The sequence below is a fragment of the Telopea speciosissima genome, chromosome 4, assembly GCF_018873765.1.
Source record: "Telopea speciosissima isolate NSW1024214 ecotype Mountain lineage chromosome 4, Tspe_v1, whole genome shotgun sequence".
Lineage (NCBI taxonomy): Eukaryota > Viridiplantae > Streptophyta > Magnoliopsida > Proteales > Proteaceae > Telopea > Telopea speciosissima.
In genome coordinates this window covers 5626208-5647528 of record NC_057919.1, presented here as the reverse complement: position 1 = coordinate 5647528, position 21321 = coordinate 5626208, and the positions used below count along the sequence as shown (strand labels likewise).

Genomic DNA, 21321 nt, shown 5'->3' with positions numbered 1-21321 from the left:
AGAGGACCATGCAAACATTTCATTGATACAATTTCATATTAAAATGAGTTGAGGAAATAGCTAAAATTATAAAAGATGCATGCCATTTCGTATTTTATATTCGTCTCCATTAGATGACATTTTGGTAAGTTCACTAAAATATAGAATCCGAGGTTGAGCAAATTTCATTACTTATTTTAGATTAAAATTTGGCCATTGAGATGTATATGTTTACATGAGGTACTCTAGCATGTGGATTAACCCATGTATTGCGAAGTTGCAAATAATGAAGCGTTATACTTTACTAGGCATAATGACTCATAAAAATACCCATTTATATATGGTTGAGTCGAGGAAAGCCGAGCTCAAACAAGGCCTTAGCTCAAGCCTGGCCCAACCATGACCATGTGCCATGAAATCTCAATCCTAACCCAACTCACGGGCTGAAAAAACCAGCCCAAAATCATATATGGCTAGGGCTCGGCAGGCTAAACGTCACTTTGAGAGAGATTTTTGACCTTCTGATTTTCTGTGGTTTTTACTTAAAAAAAAAAAAAGATTTTATATTTTAACGCAATTCAGATCCTCTACGGCATGGTTGTCCATAGCGGCCTGTGCTGCACAGACCGAGCCACACGCACAAAAACCGCCTTACCCCTACCCAAATGCCTTGCTCAAGCAGGGGTAAGGCGGATCTTTATCACCTCCTGTTACTATACGGTGCAGTACTGCATCGTGCGGTGCTATAGAGGCCATGTGGCACAGTGGACCTCATATGGTGCACATGGCCTCTGCAGCTGCTGCACGATGCAGTAACAAGAGAGGATAAAAATTCGGGTAAGACCGCCTTACCCCTGCCCAAACTCATGTGGATTTTCTTTTGATAAAATACAAACTGGCTACGTGACAAAAAACGTACGAAGAGAGAGAAAAATAGATGAAACAAGACGGAAAACCCTATTACGGGAGTTTTGAACAGAAAACCCATCACTGTGGGAGTTTTCTTGAAAACCCACCATTGCGGGAATTTTCTTGTAAACTCGAACAGAAAATCTTCCCGTGTCTCTGTTTGCCCATCTCTGCTGTTGGAGAGCTCGGCCCCATGATTTTTTGTCCTTATACGTTACGTTGTTACAGCACATCAAAGTTTCCCTCGTCGCTGCCAATTTTGTGAAGATGGTCTCCATCACTTCAGTCGAATTGAATTATCTTGTCTTTCGTTACCTCAACGAATCAGGTCGGTTTTCATCTCTTCATCTCTTCGTGCTTTATAAATTCCATTATTGCTCCATTCTATCTTACTTGTGTACGCATTACAGTGAAAATCTTAATTTATCTCAATACACCTCCAAGAAAAGAGGTTTTAGGGTTTCTTCGTCACTCATATGTTGCTTATCTTGGCAATCGGGATTAGTTAGGGTTTGAAACAGGAACCAGAGGTTAATTGTCTTTGAGAGTTTGGTGTACTATTAGGGTTGTGTCGTAAGAGCCTTCGATCCGTGTGCTTAGAATGGTTTTCTATATTCATGGTCTTTGTGAGGGTTTATTTTTTTTATTGCTTTTGACAATATGAAATCCTCGGCAACCATTCGAAATTGATAATAAGGAAACGGTATTTCCCTTTTGAGACTTGTGGTGCCACCGTGACAGCATGCAATATTAATATGTGGATAGGCTCTATGATGTGATCCTCCATAATATAGTTCAGAGGAATTAGAGATGTCCGTAAGGGCGGAGACAAATGCATAATATTGTCTGAAAAATTGAATGTAGGAATTAGAAGTTGCTAATCACAAGTTGGGGGTTGAAGGAGCGAGCTAGAAAAGTTATTTAATTTATTCCAGAGAAGGATGGATGAGAAAAGAAAGATAATATATCCTCTTTCTACTAAGATTGGAGCCTCTTTGCTTTTTGATCAAGTTGGTTTATTTATATTATGACTGGTGGAGGGCAGACGAGATAAGAAGTGTCTTCCTTGTGTGCTGGAGAGGTCTTTGATTTTTTTTTTTTCATGCCCCAATTTGTCACATTCTACTAGTGAGGATGGAGGAATGAAAAAAGTCTATATTGTCTATGGAGTCAGAATCCTTTTATTTTTCTCATGCAAGAAATGCTGAAGGTTAGGACCATATTCTGTCCACCCTCCAGGGACCTTGCCAAAAGGGGGATGATAGTTAAAAAATTTGTCTCGTTTCGGTGTCTCGACCAGGTCGAGACAACCTAAATCTCGGTGAAACAATATTTTTTTTTCTCCAGTGGGCAAATGGCCATAATTGGCTCCGAAATTTTAGGGGGAAGCTTGTTTTAGGCTTAATAAACATATTTAAATATTCAAATTGTAAAAAAACAGGCACTCCATTTGGTGTTTTGGATTTGCCCCTTTGGTTGACAGTAAACGTCGAACCCTTATGTAATATTGCCTATTCTACACATTGTTTGAGTGCTATGAGACATACTTGGCAAGTAAAACAAGTAAATTATGCAATAATGGATGAATACACATAATATTGAATAATTATTTAAGAAATTATTAAGGACTTAAAACAGAAACTACAAAGTACAGTGAAAAATGCATATTACATAGACACCCAACCCAAGTACAATGAACAATGCATATGTCATAGACACCATAGTCTTCCATATCCCAACAATACAATTCTATGAGTCTGTGACTGTCTACTGATGAACTATGACATGTTGGATCGAGTCCACTCATGTTCTGATGGAGCTGACGTGCATTGTTCTCCGTCTGCATGCCATATGAATGCCACGTCATAGTGTTCGAGAAGAAATGAGAGTAGTCCTCCACAGCTGCTCTGTAATGGTCTCATCTATATACTACATGTAACCTATCCTAGGGTATAGGTCACCGTAATATGAAGAACCAGCCATTGAGCTACTTTCATAAGATGGGTATGGATGCATGTACGACTGGTGGGCTGTGTAGCCACTTTCGTTTGTCACCATAAATGGGAGTACCATGCTGATGCAGTTTACCTTAGCCTGACTGACATGACCCACTTTGAAGGCCCAAACCAAGGACTGGTCCTAAACCGGTTTTCTGGTCTGGCAAGGGCTGGTAGTTGACTTGCTATCCCATTGTTATTTTGTATCTTCATCGTGATGCTTATCTTTTTTTACTTTCTCATGCTGTTTTCACCCATATTATTTTGTGAGTTTTTCTGAATCTTTTTATCCTCCAGGTTTCACACATTCTGCTTTTGCTTTAGGATATGAGGCAGGGATTAATAAAAGTCCTATTGATGGCAATTTAGTTCCACCAGGTGCTCTTGTTACATTTGTACAAAAAGGTCTTCAATACCTTGAGCTGGAATCAAACTTGAGTACTGTAAGTGTACTTTAGTAATTTTATTAGGAATTTGAGTTACTACATGCTCTAAAATTTTACTCTGAACGTTGCTTGTTTTAAGCTTACCAGAGTGATGGTGATGCGGATGACTTCTCCTTCTTACAACCTCTGGATCTTCTAACTAAGGATGTCTATGAACTACGGCAAATCATAAGAGAGAAAAAAGAACATCTTCAAAAGGAGAAAGAGACCGATAAAGAAAAAGAAAAGGAATATGACCGGGAATGTGAACGGGAACAAACACGAGAAAGAGAGAAGGAAAGACTGGAAAAAGAAAAAATAGAAAAAGATAAGGAGCATGAAAAGGAAAAGGAAAAGGAAAATGAAAAAGAAAAGGAAAAGGAGAAGCAGAATAAAGATAATGCTGATAGAGAACCAGTCAGAGATCGTGAAGAGAAGATCAATGTCAAGCCTGAAGATAATGGAGTTGGTGGAGGTAAATCCATATGTGCTGTTTAATGCAGGGCCAGTCATTGGCCTCAAAATATCTATTTCCATGTGTGCTGTTTGATGTAGGGCCAGCCTTTAGCCTGAATCCCTATTATCACCAGACTATTTTCTAAATTATTACCCGTTTATCCATTGAAAAGTTCTAACCATTTAATTTCCTTCAATCACATGATGTGGGAGCATCCTCAATGGATAATCAGTGGATTGGATGTGCTTTACAAACCATTGGATCAGTTTTGGCAATTGGGAGGTTACTGAAAATTAGATTATTTGTCACCTTCTTCGGCTATATTTCTGGAAGGTCAAAACTCATCGTTTTAGCATGATTTTGGTGTTGTTTGCTAGCTTATTGAGTTACCTTACAAGCGAGACCAAGATCTTGCAATTTCAAGTTATGACCAACTTTCTGAAGGAGTGTCAAGCTATGGCTGGATTTCTGTTTTAGAAAGTTTTAGTTAGATTAGGATTCTTATTTTGGTTTTGTTTCTAAACTTAGTATTTTTGTTTATTTAGGAAAGGGGTGAAGCACTCACGTGAGTTGTTAAAATTGTAAGGAGAATCAAATTAGGAATTTTCTTTAAATTAAAATTCAGGTAGGGACATAGGGATTCAGTTATGGCCTATATAAAAAAGGTTTGTAAACAAGCATATTTTGAGTGGGATGGAGTTCTTCGGGTATAATTATGGGAATGGTTCTCTTCCAGGTGGCTTGGTGGTCAAATCCCTTGTTCATGGCATAGTTGTCAAGGTGTCAGTGATGCCTAGGCGTCCAGGCACCTTGGTTCATGGGAATGGTTCTCTTCTATTGGTGTCAGGCATCGGCGATAGGTCTTAAGGGTTCGGTTTTTTCTTTGAAGTGTTGATATCAGTCTTCAAGTGGGAGATTGTATTGGTGAAGCCTGATCTCAATCCAGAAAGTATTGTGGTGATTCTTCGGCGGGCCGTTACGCCTTCGAAACGCGCCAAAATGACCAAAATGTGCATACAACAACGCCTACAGCGTTGACTCCTGTAGAGTTTGTCGATATCTTTGATTTGATATGTATTTTGCCCTATGTTTGGTTCAGGTCCGAACCAGACCGGGTGGGTCTCTAGGGGCAATTTTGTACTTTCTGAGTTAGGATTTTTTTATATAATGTTGTTATCTCTTTGAGAGATGCGAGAGTGAGGGTTTGTATTGCTTCACAGAAATAGTGGAATCATTCTATCGCTCGGCCATGGATGTAGCCTTCCTTCTTGGGGGTGAACCACGTAAATCTTGTCTTGTGTGCTTGTTCTTCTCTTTCTCTTCGTTTTTCATCTGCAAAATCACCATTCTGGGCGTTGGTTTTCTAACACTGGTTACAAGAGTATTTAACGACTCAAACAATCCTATGCTTACTATGAAACTGAAATAGCGTTGGACACTGTCAGAGTTGGACTCTACCTTTGACTCAAAACTGAAACAAACGTTGGATTCAACTCTACTTGCTACTCAAAAATTTAAATTACATAAATCCCCACTTATTCCTACTAACTGCATCATTTACCATCTCACTTTCTTTATGACAAACGACAGTTCAAACATGTTCTTTTACAGTAATGTAAAAATGATACTGTTAACAGTGATACACAAATAGCGAATTTTCTTTCTATATTTTTATTGATTCTATCCTTTTTCTGGAAGTCCGGTGAAGATATCCATTGGGATTTCAGATATAAAGATATTTAACATACAATAAAGATTTAGAATACGAGAGAAACTAAGATAGGAGTGAGAGGATTTCTTGATACTTTTGGGAATGATTCATTGTTGAAGAAATTCTCTTCTTCACTTGGTGGTCTTGAAAGGCACTTTCTTAGGGTTATTGTTTATTATCATTGTATTTGAATTTTCACTAGATGTGCTGTCAATTGTAAGTATTTATATCACAGCCTCTTGCAAATCTATATGTTGTAACAGTTAAGTGGATATTTTTAGGGCTGGAGCCAATGGATATATGTACTAGTTCTCCATCTGTCCCTTGTGAAATTTCAGCATCAGATGTAACTATTTTGGAAGGACATACTTCTGAGGTTTGATGTTGCCCCCCTTATCTTGCATTTCTTTGAACACTTTTTTGTATTATTCAAGTCTACTGTATACTTGCTCGAAGTTTTCATATTATGCCCTGTTTGTTTTGTCCCCAGGTTTTTTTTTGCGCATGGAGTCCAGTAGGTTCACTTCTAGCATCAGGGTTAGTGTACTTCTGTCATGTTTGTTGAAGGAGATGTCATTGATGACAGATTTTGTTGCATACGCATAGATATTGTGATAAGATGTCCACGCCTCCCTCCCCGGGCAGTTCCTGTTATTTTTTCTGAAGAGTTGTTTCTCTCCATGCTTCTCTTTTTCTTCATGAATGATTTGAAGACAGGAATCATAGCTGCAAATTCATCAATTATTCATGCCTTGTGGGGGCTCGGGGGTATTTAGGTGTAAGGTGATCTCGGTGTTTAACTGAAGAAAGAGTGAATGGGATATGCACCATTTGTGAAACCATGCCTCTCGTGTGAGTTGTGGTTACCTTTAAGGTATAGTTTGAATCAAACTTTATTGAGGAATGCAATGGGTTTCCCTAGGAAACTTGTTCAGTTGAATGAAGATATATGATTGTTGAATTGGTAAATTGAGCTGCTTGCGCATCACTCATTCTTTATTGATACCAGAGTAAAACAGAGTTTAGTTGTTCAGGTGGACCTTCTCCCTGAATTGATTTTGATTTCATGACTTTCTTAGACCACTGGGAAGGTGCATATTTGGAGGGTGGCTGGAAGCAGCAATTTTCTACTTGTGGCTATCACTACCATACTTTTGTATCATCTGTGTGTACTTACTAATTTACTGAAAATTTCCTTGAACTCATTCTGTTTACTTTGACATGTTTACATATTCTTTTTACCTTTTGGCATAGCTATAATCAGTTTTTGTTCTGTTTAATTCTGTTTTATGCTTGAGTTATACTACTTTATTAGAATTTTTACCGATTCTATGTTATTGTCCTAATTTATAGGTCTGGAGATTCAACAGCACGGATTTGGTCAATCCCAGATGGGCCTTGTAGCTCTAGTATGCAGAGTGGGCCTCCAAATGTACTAGTCTTGAAACATTTTAAGGGTAGAACTCTTGAGAAAAGCAAGGATGTCACTACACTTGATTGGAATGTGAGTTCAGTTAAATTGCTTATGGTATTGATTAGCTAAATGTTTATATGAATAATTTTGTATTTTTCACTCAACTTTGACGAATTTAGAGGTTGTGCATTGACATAATGTTGAAGTCTGAGGTTTCATGCGTGGATGGTTGAAAGTTTTGGTTTGTCATCTTATTAACTTGATCCCTTTTTCATGTTTGATTTTGTCTTGCTTTTTACTCGTGATTATGCAGGTAGAGGGAACACTACTTGCAACAGGGTCTTATGATGGGCAAGCAAGAATATGGAGTAGAGATGGTAGCATTATTTTCCTTCCTGTTCTGTTCTCTCCAGTAGTCGGCTTGGGAAACCGATTCCCCATCTGCCAGTGATCTGTTTATTGTGCTAGAGATATAAAGTTGTTGTAACGGTAAAGGTTGCTCCATTGTGACCAAGTGGTCACGGGTTCGAGTCTGGAAACAGCCTCTCTGCGAAAGCAGGGGTAAGGCTGCGTGCATTATGACCTTCCCCAGACCCCACAGTGGCGGGAGCCTCGTGCACTGGGTACGCCCTTTATATAAAGTTGTAGTAAGTCATGACTGTTTAGAAGTCTCATGTCATATATCAAAGTCCTGCTTTTGCACCTAATAACAGTGTCTATGCAATTTTGGAATCCTTGTGTTGTTAACTTTGAAATATTCTGTTCTAATAGTATGTATTGTTCATCTGAGAAGTACATGAATCTTGTCACCACATTCACCTAATAACAGTGTCTTTGCATTTTGAAATCCTCGTGTGTGTTTGCTAAATTTGAAATATTCTGCTTTAATAGTATGTATTTTTCATCTGAGAAGTGCAATGGTTAAGTAGGCGAGCCTTGGCGCGACAGTTATGTTGCGCTATTGCAACCATCAGGTTGCGGGTTCGAAAAATGGAAACAGCCTCTCCGCGAAGCGGGGGTGAGACTGCGTACATTTGCCCCTCCCAAACCCTGCAGTAGCGGGAGCCTCGTGCACTGGAACGTTCTTTATTTGTTCATCTGATAAGTACGTGAATCTTGTCACCACATTCATTTATGATTAAACACATGATTTAAAAAACTTGTCTAATCCTAGCTTCTCATTGGAAGAATCATTTCTTATTTTCTGTATGGGTGTTGTCCCCCAGGGGAGCTGAGGAGTACATTAAACAGACACAAAGGACCCATCTTCTCTCTAAAGTGGAACAAGAAGGGTGATTGTCTTCTTAGTGGCAGTGTTGATAAAACAGCCATTGTGTGGGATGTGAAGACAGGGGAATGGAAGCAACAGTTTGAATTTCATTCAGGTATAGTTGTCGTTGGAACAATGGAAATCTTTATCGTTTCTTTTCAAGGAAGTCAACTATTTGAGGATGAACCTAATGTGTCTCACATAAACGTGTAGCTCCAACACTTGATGTTGACTGGAGAAACAATGTCTCCTTCGCAACGTGCTCGACAGACAACATGATTTATGTTTGCAAGGTTGGAGAGAATTATGCCATTAAGACTTTTTCAGGGCATCAGGTTTGTTTCTTGCAATAGATTGTTTTGTTTTCGTCTGTCTGCACCCGTTCACTCAATTTCTTAGCATGAGCAAATATATGATTAATTATGTAATCATCATTTATCTGTTTACTTTTGTGTTCCTCAAGGTGAAAATTAATTCTCAGTAATTATGTGCTTGACCAAGTCATTAATGCGTCATCAATTGAAATCCTAATAGTTGTCCTACAAACTACAAAGATCTCCTGGGTTTCATTGGAAGAGAAGTGCCATGAGGGTAGGGTTTTACTGGTTAAAATAACATCTTCTTTGTCAATGGCCAACTGAATGAGGTATCATGGCTAACCAACTTCAGTCCTTAAAACATGAGGTGTGGGGTTGGATTCATTCAACCAGATCAGAATGCAGACAGTGTTAAGGCTGTCATATGGCTGACCTCAGAGAGTGTCAGGTTTGCTTTAGGATTCGTACAACACCCATGCGGCTGGCTATTCTTACAACTCAAGCAGTTGGCTACCTTGTCTTATTGTTTACATGGATCTGCTACTGTAGCTTACCGATTGGCTAGAACAGTTGGCCATGTTGTCTTTCTGTTTGAGAATTACGCTTCTCAGTAAAATTTTATCGGTGAAAGGAAATTGAAGAAATACATAATATTCGAGGGCAAGATACGAGAGGTGAAACTAAAGAGGAATGACACTGAGCTGCTACCTAATTGTTATGAGTTTTGGTTTTCCAGGGAGAAGTTAATGCTATCAAGTGGGATCCAACTGGCTCATTGTTAGCTTCTTGCTCTGATGATTTCACTGCAAAGGTGACTATTGGTTCCTTCCCAAGCATTTGATTGATTCCCTAGGGCCTCATTGCAAATTTGTGTCATTGATGAAATTGTTATGGTCCTGAAATTGACGACTTTTGTAATGAAAAATCTAATGCAGATATGGAGTATGAAGCATGACAAGTATGTGCATGATTTGAGGGAGCATGTCAAGGTTCTCATGAACTTTTCCCTTTTCTTTTTATGATTTTGTTTTTGTCAAGATAACAATCATAAACATAGGTTAGAAATGTTGCAGGAGATATATACCATCAGATGGAGCCCTACGGGGCCAGGTACCAACAATCCCAATCAGCAGTTAGTTCTGGCAAGGTAAATGCAGGATTCTTCTTGGGCAAAAATAACATTATTTTTCATTTATTTCAATCCATTGCATTAGGAGTTCTCATCGTACAAACATATTTCTTGTTATCATCTGTAATTTGCATAAATGTGCTAAATTTTGAATTGTATCATTAAGGGACTATCTGCTTTTACTGTGGGAGAATTGTTTGTCTTCTCTGGGTTAATATTCATAAATATTTACATTTTTGGCTGAAATTGAATCCCATTTTTTTCATTGGAAATATTTCACTGGATTTGCTTAAAAGCAAGAGGAAATTGATTTTAGCTAGAAAGCCAGAAATTATTTTACCCCTGGTAAGGGGTAGGGGCCCCAACTATGATGTATAAATTGATGATAGTTGGGGCCCTACCCCTTACCAGGGGTATTTTAGTACCGTACAAAATTTTGGAAATGACTTCCACTTCAAAATTCTGGATTTTGTTTTCCAGAGGTGGGGGGGGGGGGGAAGTGGTGGCCATAGTTGTCACGGCGTCACGGCGATCCAAGTCGGTGGAGGGGTGTCACGTCGATATATCGACATGTCGCCCCGCCATGGCGAGCATGTCGACCATGTTTTATTTTTTATTTTCTCTATTTTTAATGTGTTAATAGATGTATACTCAAGCCATGTTTTATTTTTTCTCTATTGTTTCTCAAGTTTTAAGAAGAAAATTCAGAAATCGAAGAAGAAATCGAAGAGGGAAAGAAGAAATCGAAAGAAATCGAAGAGGGAAAGAAGACAGGAAGAAGAAATCGAAGAGGGAAAGAAGACAGGAAGAAGAAATCGAAGAAGAAATCGAAAGAAATTGAAGAGGGAAAGAAGAAATCGAAGAGGGAAGAAGAAATCGAAGACAGGAAGAAGAAATCGAAGAGGGAAAGAGAGTCAGGAAGAAGAAATCAAAGAGGGTCGCCATGCAGCCCTCTCCAGCGCCAGGACGCCATGGCGACGCCATGACAACTATGGTGGTGGCATCGTGGTCTATGATATATTTACCATCCAAGGAGGACATCGACCCTGTAAAGTGGTTGAATTTTTTTTCCCCACTCAGCCTTTGTTTAAATATAGTTCTTTTTCGTGTACAATCTGTAAAAGTAGAAGTGGCAAATAGAATAATAGATACAAAATAAATTTTACAATTAAGTATTTGTGGTGAATGAAGCTGCAATACAAAATAAAGAGATTTTCTTATTGACACCACCTAAGGTGTCAAATGATTTTTACCCTTAGTTTAATACACATTTTTCTTTCTATGAGGGTAAAACCTGTCATTTCAATGTGTGCTCGAAAAATATGCAAGACAAGTATAGTTTTTGATTATAACATAATGACGAGTCACTCCACAAAGTGGATCGTTGTGACGTGAATAGGCTGGAATCTGGGGTTGCGTCGCTCTCCTAGGGTTTTCGCCATGGCCGTTCCTTCCCCAAGGGAGGAGGGGCTTGCTACCCTGTCCTATGCGAAGGTGGTCACCCGGTCTCTGGCTCCTCAACCTTCATCGGTGGATTTGAAGGAGCCATCTTCTTACTTCGGTGAGCTTGCTGTTTTCCTCACTGTGGAGGAGGTGGAACGCTTTGAAATCCCGTTTAGCACTACTCTGGTGGCGAAGTGCTCTCATGGGAGGCCCTCCTTATTGGATGTCAAGGAGTTCTTGCAGAGATCTCTCTTCCTGCAGGGTGATGTAATCGTTTCAAGCTGGGACAAACGCCATCTTCTCAGGTTTTCTTGCCATTCCGATTATGTGAGGGTGTGGTTAGAGGAACGGGTACATGTCAAGGGCTTCTTGCTGCGTTTCTTGAAGTGGTCTAGTGGCTTCACGGCGGGGTGGGAATCTCCCATCGTTCCAATCTGGATCTCCCTCCTTAGTTTGTCTGTTATTTCTACCAGGGGAATTTTCTTTCGTCGATTGCAGGTACTGTTGGCAAGGCCCTCCGGGTGGATGGTGTGACTATCAACTGCACCAGAACGGTGGCGGCTCGTGTGTGTGTGGAGATCGTTCTCCGCAAGTCCCTCCCGGATAGGGTTTAGATTGGGTGTGGAGTTGGGGGTTTCTTTCAAAAGGTTTTGTATGAAAAACTGCCGCCCTTTTACTGCACTCTTTGTTCGAAATTAGGGCACGCTGTTGGTGATTGCCGCAAGGCTGTGAAGGCTAGGGGTCGCAAGCCTAGAGGAGGTGTGGAGGATGTCGCTGGAAAGGGGAAGGCCGTGGTGCAGGTGTGATAATAATGAAAGGGGGCCAGATTGTGGGTTTGGGTGGTGCGATTTCGGGGAGAGGAGATGAGCTGGGTGGTGCAACGAAAGAGCCCAACATAGCTTTGCATGGGGGGTTCCTGAGGCAAGAGACAACTCTAGTGAGTCTGGTTTCGTTGGTGAAGGGAGGTGGAAGCATGCACGTGCGGGTGGGTCACAGCCCAGGCGTTTGGATGCAGGATGTTTATTGGGTGATGTGGTGGTGCCCTTTCGAAGGGCTCCCTCGTTTTCGTCCGTGGAGGAGGGGCCTGTTCAGGGGGGTTTGGAGTGGTTGAAGCCACGATGGGGACTGTGAGCATGGCGGGTGTGGAGGGGGCTGTGGTGGTGCCCAAGGAGGGGGGGCTCAGTACTGAAGGGGGTTGTGTCCCCATTACTGTTGCAGTTCCGGCGGAAGGGGTTCATGGTGGGTTGGAAGCCCAGGGGGTGTCACTGATGTCTCTGGAGCAGGGGGATGGTGCCTTGGTCCCCGCTGCCAGCGAGGGCGTCAAAAACGACTTGTGCTTGCTGGATCACATTCTCAGAGAGGAGTCTCTGGAGGGCTTGAGGGCGTTCAACGTTGGGCTTGAGGAGAGAGTGTCTGACACAGTGCATCTGATCCGAGAAGAGAGAAGCACTAAGGAGGTGGAGGAACAGGAAGGGGCTTCTTGTTTGGAGGGGTGCGGGCAGCAAGTGGAAGAGGCAGTTGGGTCCGTCCGGCGGTGTAGTTCTAGGCCAAGGGGCCCCTCGTTGAAGTTGAGGGAAGCAGGAGGTGTTCGATGAATGTTCTGTACTGGAACATTCGGGGTGTGGGGAATAAGCTGTCTGTAAGGTGTCTCAAGGCTGTGTTTGTTGAAGCAAAGGTGGATTTGGTAGCCATAGCTGAGCCTAAAATTCCTTTCTTGAAGGCTCAGGCAGTGAGGAGAGGGATATTTATGCAAAGCTGTGTGGCAAATGAGGAGTTGGAGGGTAACAAGGTGTGGTTGTTTTGGAAGGATCCCCTACAGGTGCAGGTGGTGGGTGTTCATGCCCAATGCCTAACTATTTTTTGCTCGGCTGCACACCTGAATGGCTCTGTGCTTATTTCTTTTGTTCATGCGCTATGCTCAGCGGTGGAGCGAAGACCTCTGTGGGAGGAACTTATTTCTATCGCTTCTTCGACCGCGATGCCTTGGGCGGTGTGTGGCGACTTCAATGCGGTGCTTTACCCGGATGAAAAAGTGGGAGGAAGACCTCCATGCTCGTTGTCTATGGGTGAGTTTGGGGAGTTTGTGAATATGGCAGGGTTGATGGATGGTGGCTTCAGGGGGAACGCTTTCACATGGTCGAATGGTCGATCAGGGGGAGGGGCGGTCAGGGTCAGGCTCGATAGAATTCTGGTGAACAGCCTGTGGTCGTCTTTTTTTGAAGTGATGAATGTTCACCATTTGGGGAGAACCTGCTCTGACCACGTGCCTTTGTGGTTAGAGGTGGCTAGGAATCCTGTTTGCAGTGCTCGTCTTTTAAGTTTCAGCAGATGTGGCTCTCCCACCCGGGCTTCATGGATGTAGTGGCGAGTGAGTGGGCTGCGCCCTTTCCGGGCTCGCCTCTTTAGATTCTTGCGTTGAAGCTGAAATATCTTCGGGCCAGACTCAAAATTTGGAACAGGGAAACCTTTGGTAATATTCACCAGAATGTCAGGAGGGCAGAGGATGATGTCTACAGGGCTGAGGCGGCACTGGATTCCAACCCCTCTGATGCCTGCAGGGAGGCATTGAAAGATGCCAATAAGCGGCTGCAAGACATTCTGTTGCAGGAGGAGGTGTTCTGGAGGCAAAAATCCAGAGTCAGGTGGCTTCAGGAGGGGGACAGGAAGACTAAATTCTTTCACTCTGTGGCGAGGGTGAGAAGTTCATGGGGGGTGGTGGAGAAAATTAAAGATGGTAACGGTGTTTGGGTGGAAGGGAGTGAAGCGGTTAGCCTGGAAGCTGTCAGGTTTTTTTCGAGTATTTTCTCTACTCAGGGGTCAGTGAGGGCAGAGGAATTGTTAGATGCAATTCCAACGCTGGTGAGTGAGGAGGATAATGCAAGGTTGGTTGTAGTTCCGTCTTTTAAGGAGGTGGAGGGAGCGGTGTTTGCACTCTCTAAGGATAGCTCGCCCGGGCCTGATGGTTTCTCGGGTCATGTTTTTTACTGCATGCTGGAAGATTGTGGGTCAGGATGTTCTTACAACAATGGTTGATTTCTTCTCAGGGGGCTTCCTCCCTAGGAGCTATACCTCTTCGCACTTGGTGCTCATCCCTAAGGTGCAGCTGCCGGAGTCGATGTTGGATTACCGGCCTATCAGTCTCTGCAACTTTGCGTACAAAATTATTGCGAAGATTATGACCACTTGGTTGGCAGTGTTCCTCCCGGCGTTAATTGGAGAGGAACAGGGTGCGTTTGTATGAGGGCGGAGTATACTGGATAACGTTGCCATGGTATAGGAGGTGGTGCAGGACCTGAACCGGAAAACTAGAGGGGGTAATGTGGTGCTTAAGCTGGACATGGCTAAGGCCTATGACAGGATCGAATGGGGTTTCCTAGGGGAGGTCCTTGTAAAATTCGGTTTCAGCCCTGGGTGGATAAGTTTGGTTAACAATTCGCTGGAGAACTGTTGGTTCTCGGTGGTCTTAGGTGAAGGCCCGAAGGGTTACTTTAAGTCGACGAGAGGCCTTCGACAGGGCGACCCACTTTCCTCTTCTCTTTTCATCCTAGCTGAGGAAGTACTGAATAGAGGCTTGCGCAGTTTGTTTTTAGAAGGTCGGGCGTCTTATTTCCAGCTCCCTCGTCGGTGCCCGGGTATCTCACACAGCCTGTTCGCAGATGACACAATTGTTTTCTCTAAGGGGATCAAATCCTCCCCAAAGAGGATCATGGACTTCATAGCAAGGTACGAGGCTTACTCTGGTCAGTTAGTTAATAAGCATAATAGTTGTTTTTTTTGTGGCTCTAATGTTACTGCAGCTAGAGTGAGGATGATTGGAACAATTATAGGCTTTTCTCAGAAAGCTCTACCTATTACCTACCTGGGCGCCCCCCTCTATACAGGTAGGCTGAAAGTGAATTTCTTTGATGGCATGCTCGCTAAGGTTAGAGCAAAGCTGGTAGGATGGAAGAGTCGTCTTCTTTCAGTTGGGGGAAGAATGGTTTTGCTTAAACACGTGCTGGCTTCGATGCTGGTGTACCTGTTATCTTGCATGGAGATTCCTAAAATAGTTATGAGAAGTTTTTACACGATCTGTTCCAACTGCCTTTGGGGATCTTCGGACTATGGCCAGAGACACCACTGGGTTAGTTACAAGAAAATCTGTAGACCGGTGGAGGAAGGGGGTCTAGGCCTGCGCTCCCTTGAAGACATGAATGCAACCTATAGGATGAAGCGGCTGTGGAGAATGTCATCTGAAAAATCGTTATGGACAGAATTTTTTAGAGCTAAGTTCTTGAAAGGAGAACACATCGTTCTGGCCCAATCCAACCGGGTTGGGTCCAGAACGTGGTGGAAGGTGCTGCAAATGCGAGACGTGTTTGTTTCGCACTGTAGGTGGCAATGGAGAGGTGCTGCTCTGGTTGGATGATTGGCTCGGTGTTGGCCCTCTAATCGATTATGTGGACAATGCTTTGAATGTTGATCCTAGTACCATGGTGAAGGATGTGCTTAGTGTGGAGGGGGAATGGGACAGCGACTTCCTGAACAGGATCGATTCAAGAGAAGTTAGAGATAAAATTTCTGGCGGCAATTTCTTCATCTCCAATAGAGAAGACAAATTGGTGTGGACTCCGAGCTCGAATGGGGTCTTTACTGTGAAGTCCGCCTGGCAATCTGTCCGTACAAGGTTTGAATTGGTTCCTTATGCTAAGTGGTGCTGGAATAGCTTATTGCCGACCAAGGTTGGGTTCTTTACATGGCAACTAATGTGTGGAAGGATTTCGTCGGATGAGGAGTTGATGAGGTTAGGGGTTCCTATGGCCTCTAAATGTAATTGTTGCGGCGAGCCCTGGAGAGAAACCACTAACCACATTTTGCTGTATGGAGGCACGACATCAAAAGTGTGGAGGTATTTTGGTAGATTGTTTGATGTGGAGATCCTCCCATCGCAAAATATTAGGAGCAGGCTGTCTTTCTGGCACTCTAAGGCCTCATCGCGGGGAGTATGTCAATACATCACCGGCTTGGCTCTGTCTCTGATTGTTTGGGAGTTGTGGAAAGAAAGCAACAAGAGGAGACATGGTGAGGAAAGAAGGGTCGCCTCGATGATCATTGCTAAGGTGAGATTATGGCTGCATGAGTTTTCTTACCCAGATAGCCTTGGTAAGGACCTCTCTTTGAAGGAAAGATTAATCCTTCAAGTGCTCTATATTACACCGCCCATCCAAAGACATCAGCCGCCCTTCCCGGTGTACTGGTGCCCCCCCTTGAATGGTGTGAAATTAAATATTGACGGGGCGAGCAAGGGCAACCCAGGGCCAAGTGGAGGTGGAGGAAACGTGCGAGATCCCAGTGGGAGGTTGTTGTGTGCTTTCTCTAATTTTTATGGGGTGTGTTCTATTGCAGTAGCAGAGCTTAGGGCCCTCCGAGATGGCCTTAGATTATGCGCGGATATGGGTTTTGCTGGATGCCAAGTCAGCTCTGACTCAGCAACCACAGTGCAGTTTGTCACTCAAAAAGCGTGTAGACTGTGGAAATGTTGGTCCCTCTTCCAAGAGGTCCTGGCTTTGGCTAGGTCTTTCGGAGTTAATATTGCTTTCCATTACAGAGAAAGTAATCGAGCAGCGGATTTCTTGGCGAATTTGGCTTGCTCAAGGACTGAAAACACAGTGTTTCGCCCGGGGGATGTTATTCCACTGGAACTGCAGAGGATCTTGAGGGAGGACAAAGTAGGACTCCCAGTGCTTCGATTGTAGGTTTTTTTCCTTCTGGTCTGTGGGAAGGGTTAGCTCTTTATGTTTGAGATGAGAGTGACTTTCTCCTTTGGGCAGGGGTAAGGTGGGTTATGTCCCCCCCTTTGTTATTCTTTCTTTCATTCTTTCTTAATAAAATCTCTGGGGCTGGCCCGGGTCCTATGTGAAGTTCGGGTTTTAAAAAAATAAAAAAATAAAAAAATGACGAGTCACTTTCAAATTATTTTGAGAACTCTTTTTTATTACCCGACTTAAAAGAATTTTGGGGAATAAGACAAGGGACAATCGAAAAAGGTGTCAAATTCTAAATACACCTATAAAGTCGCTAAAATAAATCTATTTTTCAATAAAATTTAGGTACTTCATGAATTTTTTTGGCAATGCCCATTTTCTTTTCACATTTACATTTTTGGTTTTTGTTGACCATACACGCTAATATATATTTTAAATTCTGTTGTGTCATCCAGTGCATCCTTTGACTCAAGAATTAAGCTTTGGGAGGTGGAGCATGGGAATCTTCTCTATAGCTTAAACGGTCACAGGTACTGTTTATGGGCTTTTTAATCCTGGTCCACAATTATTGACAATTTACAATGTTGGACCAGAACAATTGATTTATTCCCTTGTGCACACTCCAAAAATCAACCAGATTAGATAAACCTGCTCATCCATTCATTTTTTTCCCTTGCTACTTGTTCAATATATTCTTGAATTATTAGGGCTCTGAAGTCAGCTGTTGAATGGTATTTCCGACTTTTACATGTGCTAAAATCACACATCAGCTAATTGTTGTTTGTCCTTTGATAAAAATAACCAGGGACCCTGTATATTCTGTTTCGTTTAGCCCAAACGGGGAGTATTTGGCGAGTGGATCTCTAGATAAATGCATGAACATCTGGTCAACTCGAGATGGGAAGCTTGTAAAAACGTACACCGGTAATGGTGGCATATTTGAAGTCTGCTGGAACAAAGAAGGTGACAAAATCGCTGCCTGTTTTGCCAACAACACTGTCTGTGTGATGGATTTCAGAATGTAGTGAGCTTAACTTCTCCAGGAGTGCCATTGTGATGCATTTGCTGAATGGTGGCAATCATATATTGTGTGAAATGCATTCATGAATCGTTATGAAGAAGTTAAGCTAGACCAGCTCTGGTATGCTAATTGCCTCACTGTTTTAATGTTTCCATTAACTTTTTGGTTCATGCTCAAATATTCTAATTCTCATGAATGATCAGACTTGCTTTCCACAGTAGAAATGCCAGAAGCTGATTCTGACCACCAGTACAGCTTAATATTTTTAACAGTAGATAGATCTGAACCTGTTTAGATGAACATAGTAGGGAGTCGGTTCCCGCCGACGCCAGAGTACTAATTCTAGCAAAGGGCTCCCCAAATCAAATAAGCAAATGAGAGGAAGGGGAAAAGGCCGGGGGGGGTGCCTTCAAGGTCATTTTACTGTTCAATGTGAACAGTAAAATGTGAGAGGGCGCACGCCCTTGTGCAATACATTAACCCAATATAGTATTATCAACCCTTCTGTATTGCTGGAATTCGCTTGTCTGAAATGTAATACGTTCTACGGTTCTACCATGAACAGCTAATAGTTACAGTAATTGTATTTCGGAAAATCACAAGATAAATTTGAGTAATCTATGTTTTTTATTTATATGTCACTTAAATCTTTAAGTCTATTTCCTCTTAGAATTGGGGGATGTAGTGGTACACGACATGTGCATCAATATAAATATAAAATGGGGGCATTGGATTTATTTAGATTCTGAAACTTGAACAAATCCCTCCCCTGGTTGTAAGGGAAATTAAAGGGAAGGGAAGGGAGGTGAAAATTTTATATTTAAAACAGAATTTTTTGTGTAATCATCATCCCACACTATTATATCATTAATTCTAGATCATTCCATATTTGGTTCTTAAAGTTCACTTTACTTGGCATCAAATCCCTTGAGTTTTAAAAATAAAATTGCGGGGTGGGAAAGGGTATTTGGAGGGCATTTTGGAACATACAAAAACTCTAGGAGGGGTTTGTGAACCCTAGGATGGTGGGTGGACCGTCCTCTATGGGTGGAGGGAAACTTAGTCCAATAGAAATTACATGTAAACAGTATCATTACTAAATGGGTTGATGTTCTCTATGCCACCTCGTAGGTTGCTCTCAGACACAACAACAATCTCATCCGTATCCCAATTTAATGGGGTTAGCTATATGGATCCAAATAGAAAAAGAAGTAAGGGCAATTGAGGTCTACACAAAAAAAGGATAAAGAAAAGATAGATAAAAGAGGGCTGGAAAATAAGATGAGAAATGAAAAATAAAAAATGATAAATGAAAGAAAGAGGAAAGAGACACAACTCAGCAAGTCAGGAGAATTTCAGCTAAATGGAGCCCACTCTATGGATCCTTGCCCTGAAATGGCTCTATTTGAGGACATATTTGGTGTAAGGTTTAGACTATGCATGTGCTTTTTCACAACTTCTCCTATGGTCATTTTAGGCATGTCTCTTACTCTTTTAGTTCCTTCAATCAAGATCATATCACTCATCCTTATTGGGGTGTCCCTAAGTCTCCGTTGAACATGACCATACCACCTCAAACGAATCTCCGAGGCAACTCCCAAATTATTTATAGTACACTTATTTTTTGTTTTATCTTTCCTAGTTTTTTTGCACATCCATCTCTATATCTTCATCTCTATTGCACAAAGCTTCTCAATATGACACTTTTTAATTGCCTAACATTTTACCACATGAATAATAGTCAAATGTACAATAGTTCTATAGAATTTTCCTTCAGTCACACAATACTTTAGACGGATCTCTCAACTTCATCCATCACACACCACTCCAAATTTTCCTTTGCAAATCCCCTTTTCCTTTTTCCGTTGCGTTTCAGTTTTATGGAACCAATGTGTCAAACGTCAAACCTCTGTTGAAACTGAAAAAACATCAATCTCGAGAGATCTCACCGCTCGCATGCAATAAACTAGCAAGCAACACCAACGAGGAATGGGGGTTGAAACATAATATAGGAGCTACAAGGGTCATTACAAGTGGGCCCTAGCTTACAGTATGCGGGCGGGGTCCCTCAATCCCCATGTGAAGGTCAGATTCATTTGGGAATTTGGTACAAGTGTACAACTAGCAAGAACTCTACCGATTAAAATAGCTGGAACCTTATAAGCACATTTAATGAATGAATACATTTTTCATAAAGAATGAATGAATACAAAGGGGGAGGTTTTGTGGACGGCTGTGCATCACGATGCATGATGCCGTGCACATAACCGTTGGATGGAGGTAAGGAGCCGTTTACGTACACAATCAGACTCATCCAACGGTTGTATGGATAAACGTGCACACAACCTTTTGCCAATACATATTTTAATTGATTTTCCATGAAAAGAAAAATAAAAATATTGTGGTTGATCTTTTTATCTAATGAAGCAAACACAATCACGCCTTGTGGGGTTTTTGTTTTTTTAACTTTTATAAATTTGGAACCAAATCTGACAACACGTGAGGCCAGGGCCTCTGCGAGTCTCGTTACTCTCACTAAGATCAGACGAGGATGAGAAGAAGAAGCGCCAGCTGGGAACAGAAAATTATAAAAATCAGCGACCAGCTTACTTTATGCATCCTTCCATTGCACGGCATCAATTGAATTCACCATTACAGAGCTCTCAGCAAGTCTTTCGTTAGAAACCAGGATTTCGGAATTGAATCAGAATTTCAGTTTCAGCCAAAATCGGAGAAGATGCATGGACATCATGGTTTTAGTATAAGGTATAAGAATGGGTGTCAGTAACTTGCAAAATTGATATGATTAAAAATGAATTTTTTGGGATCATTTTATCCCTTGTTCGTATCGTGCTATCGATATAATATCAATAACGGTGACTAGAAAAATAGGTACATATCGCCCATATCAGACGATACAATACCGATACTTAGAACCATGATGAACATAGAATAGATGATACATATTTTTTTTGAGTATGCATAAAATAATAAAATATAATTAAAAGATAATTTCAAATTCTAAATACATAAAATATTACGGTAAAAAGTAAAATCTTAAGTTGTGTTTGAGAAATTTAAAAAAAAACTTTTGTAATCATGAATTAACTCCAAATAATTCTTTTTTTGGTGAAGTAACTCCAAATAATTCTGTTTCTAATTATAAAAATTCATTTTGTTTTACATCCAAATCCCTTATATTTGAAAAGGAATATAAAATTTACATCTATAAAAGCATCATTATTAAACATGATAAGAAATTTAAATAATTTATAGGAGAAGGTGGTCTACACTTTTGGATATGTCCATGCACTAAAGGTGAAGAGTAAAGACGTGCAAATTGAAGGAAATCAGAAAAAGCAGAAAAGTACTTAAGAGACGTTAAGAGAAAAGTGGAAAAGGGTAAGGGAAGGGGGAAAAGGTCGAGGTTATAGATAGGACTTAGGAGTGGAGGGAGGTGGTGGTGCAGGTGAGAGGCCCTGAGACGCTGCCCGAGTCCCGGGCA

The 21321-nt window shown here is 41.6% G+C and overlaps 1 protein-coding gene across 1 annotated transcript; it reads left to right on the top strand.

Annotated features, from left to right (window-relative positions):
* Positions 1–1038: 1038 nt before the first annotated feature.
* On the top strand, positions 1039–18116 carry LOC122658133 (WD40 repeat-containing protein HOS15-like). Its single transcript, XM_043853040.1, has 14 exons — positions 1039–1216; positions 3183–3328; positions 3419–3785; positions 5760–5854; positions 5969–6015; positions 6832–6982; positions 7206–7269; positions 8119–8277; positions 8376–8497; positions 9216–9290; positions 9415–9468; positions 9553–9626; positions 17251–17325; positions 17601–18116. The coding sequence occupies exons 1-14, from the start codon at positions 1156–1158 to the stop codon at positions 17818–17820; spliced, it is 1710 nt and encodes a 569-aa protein (XP_043708975.1). The 5' UTR covers positions 1039–1155; the 3' UTR covers positions 17821–18116.
* The last annotated feature ends 3205 nt before the right edge of the window (positions 18117–21321 follow it).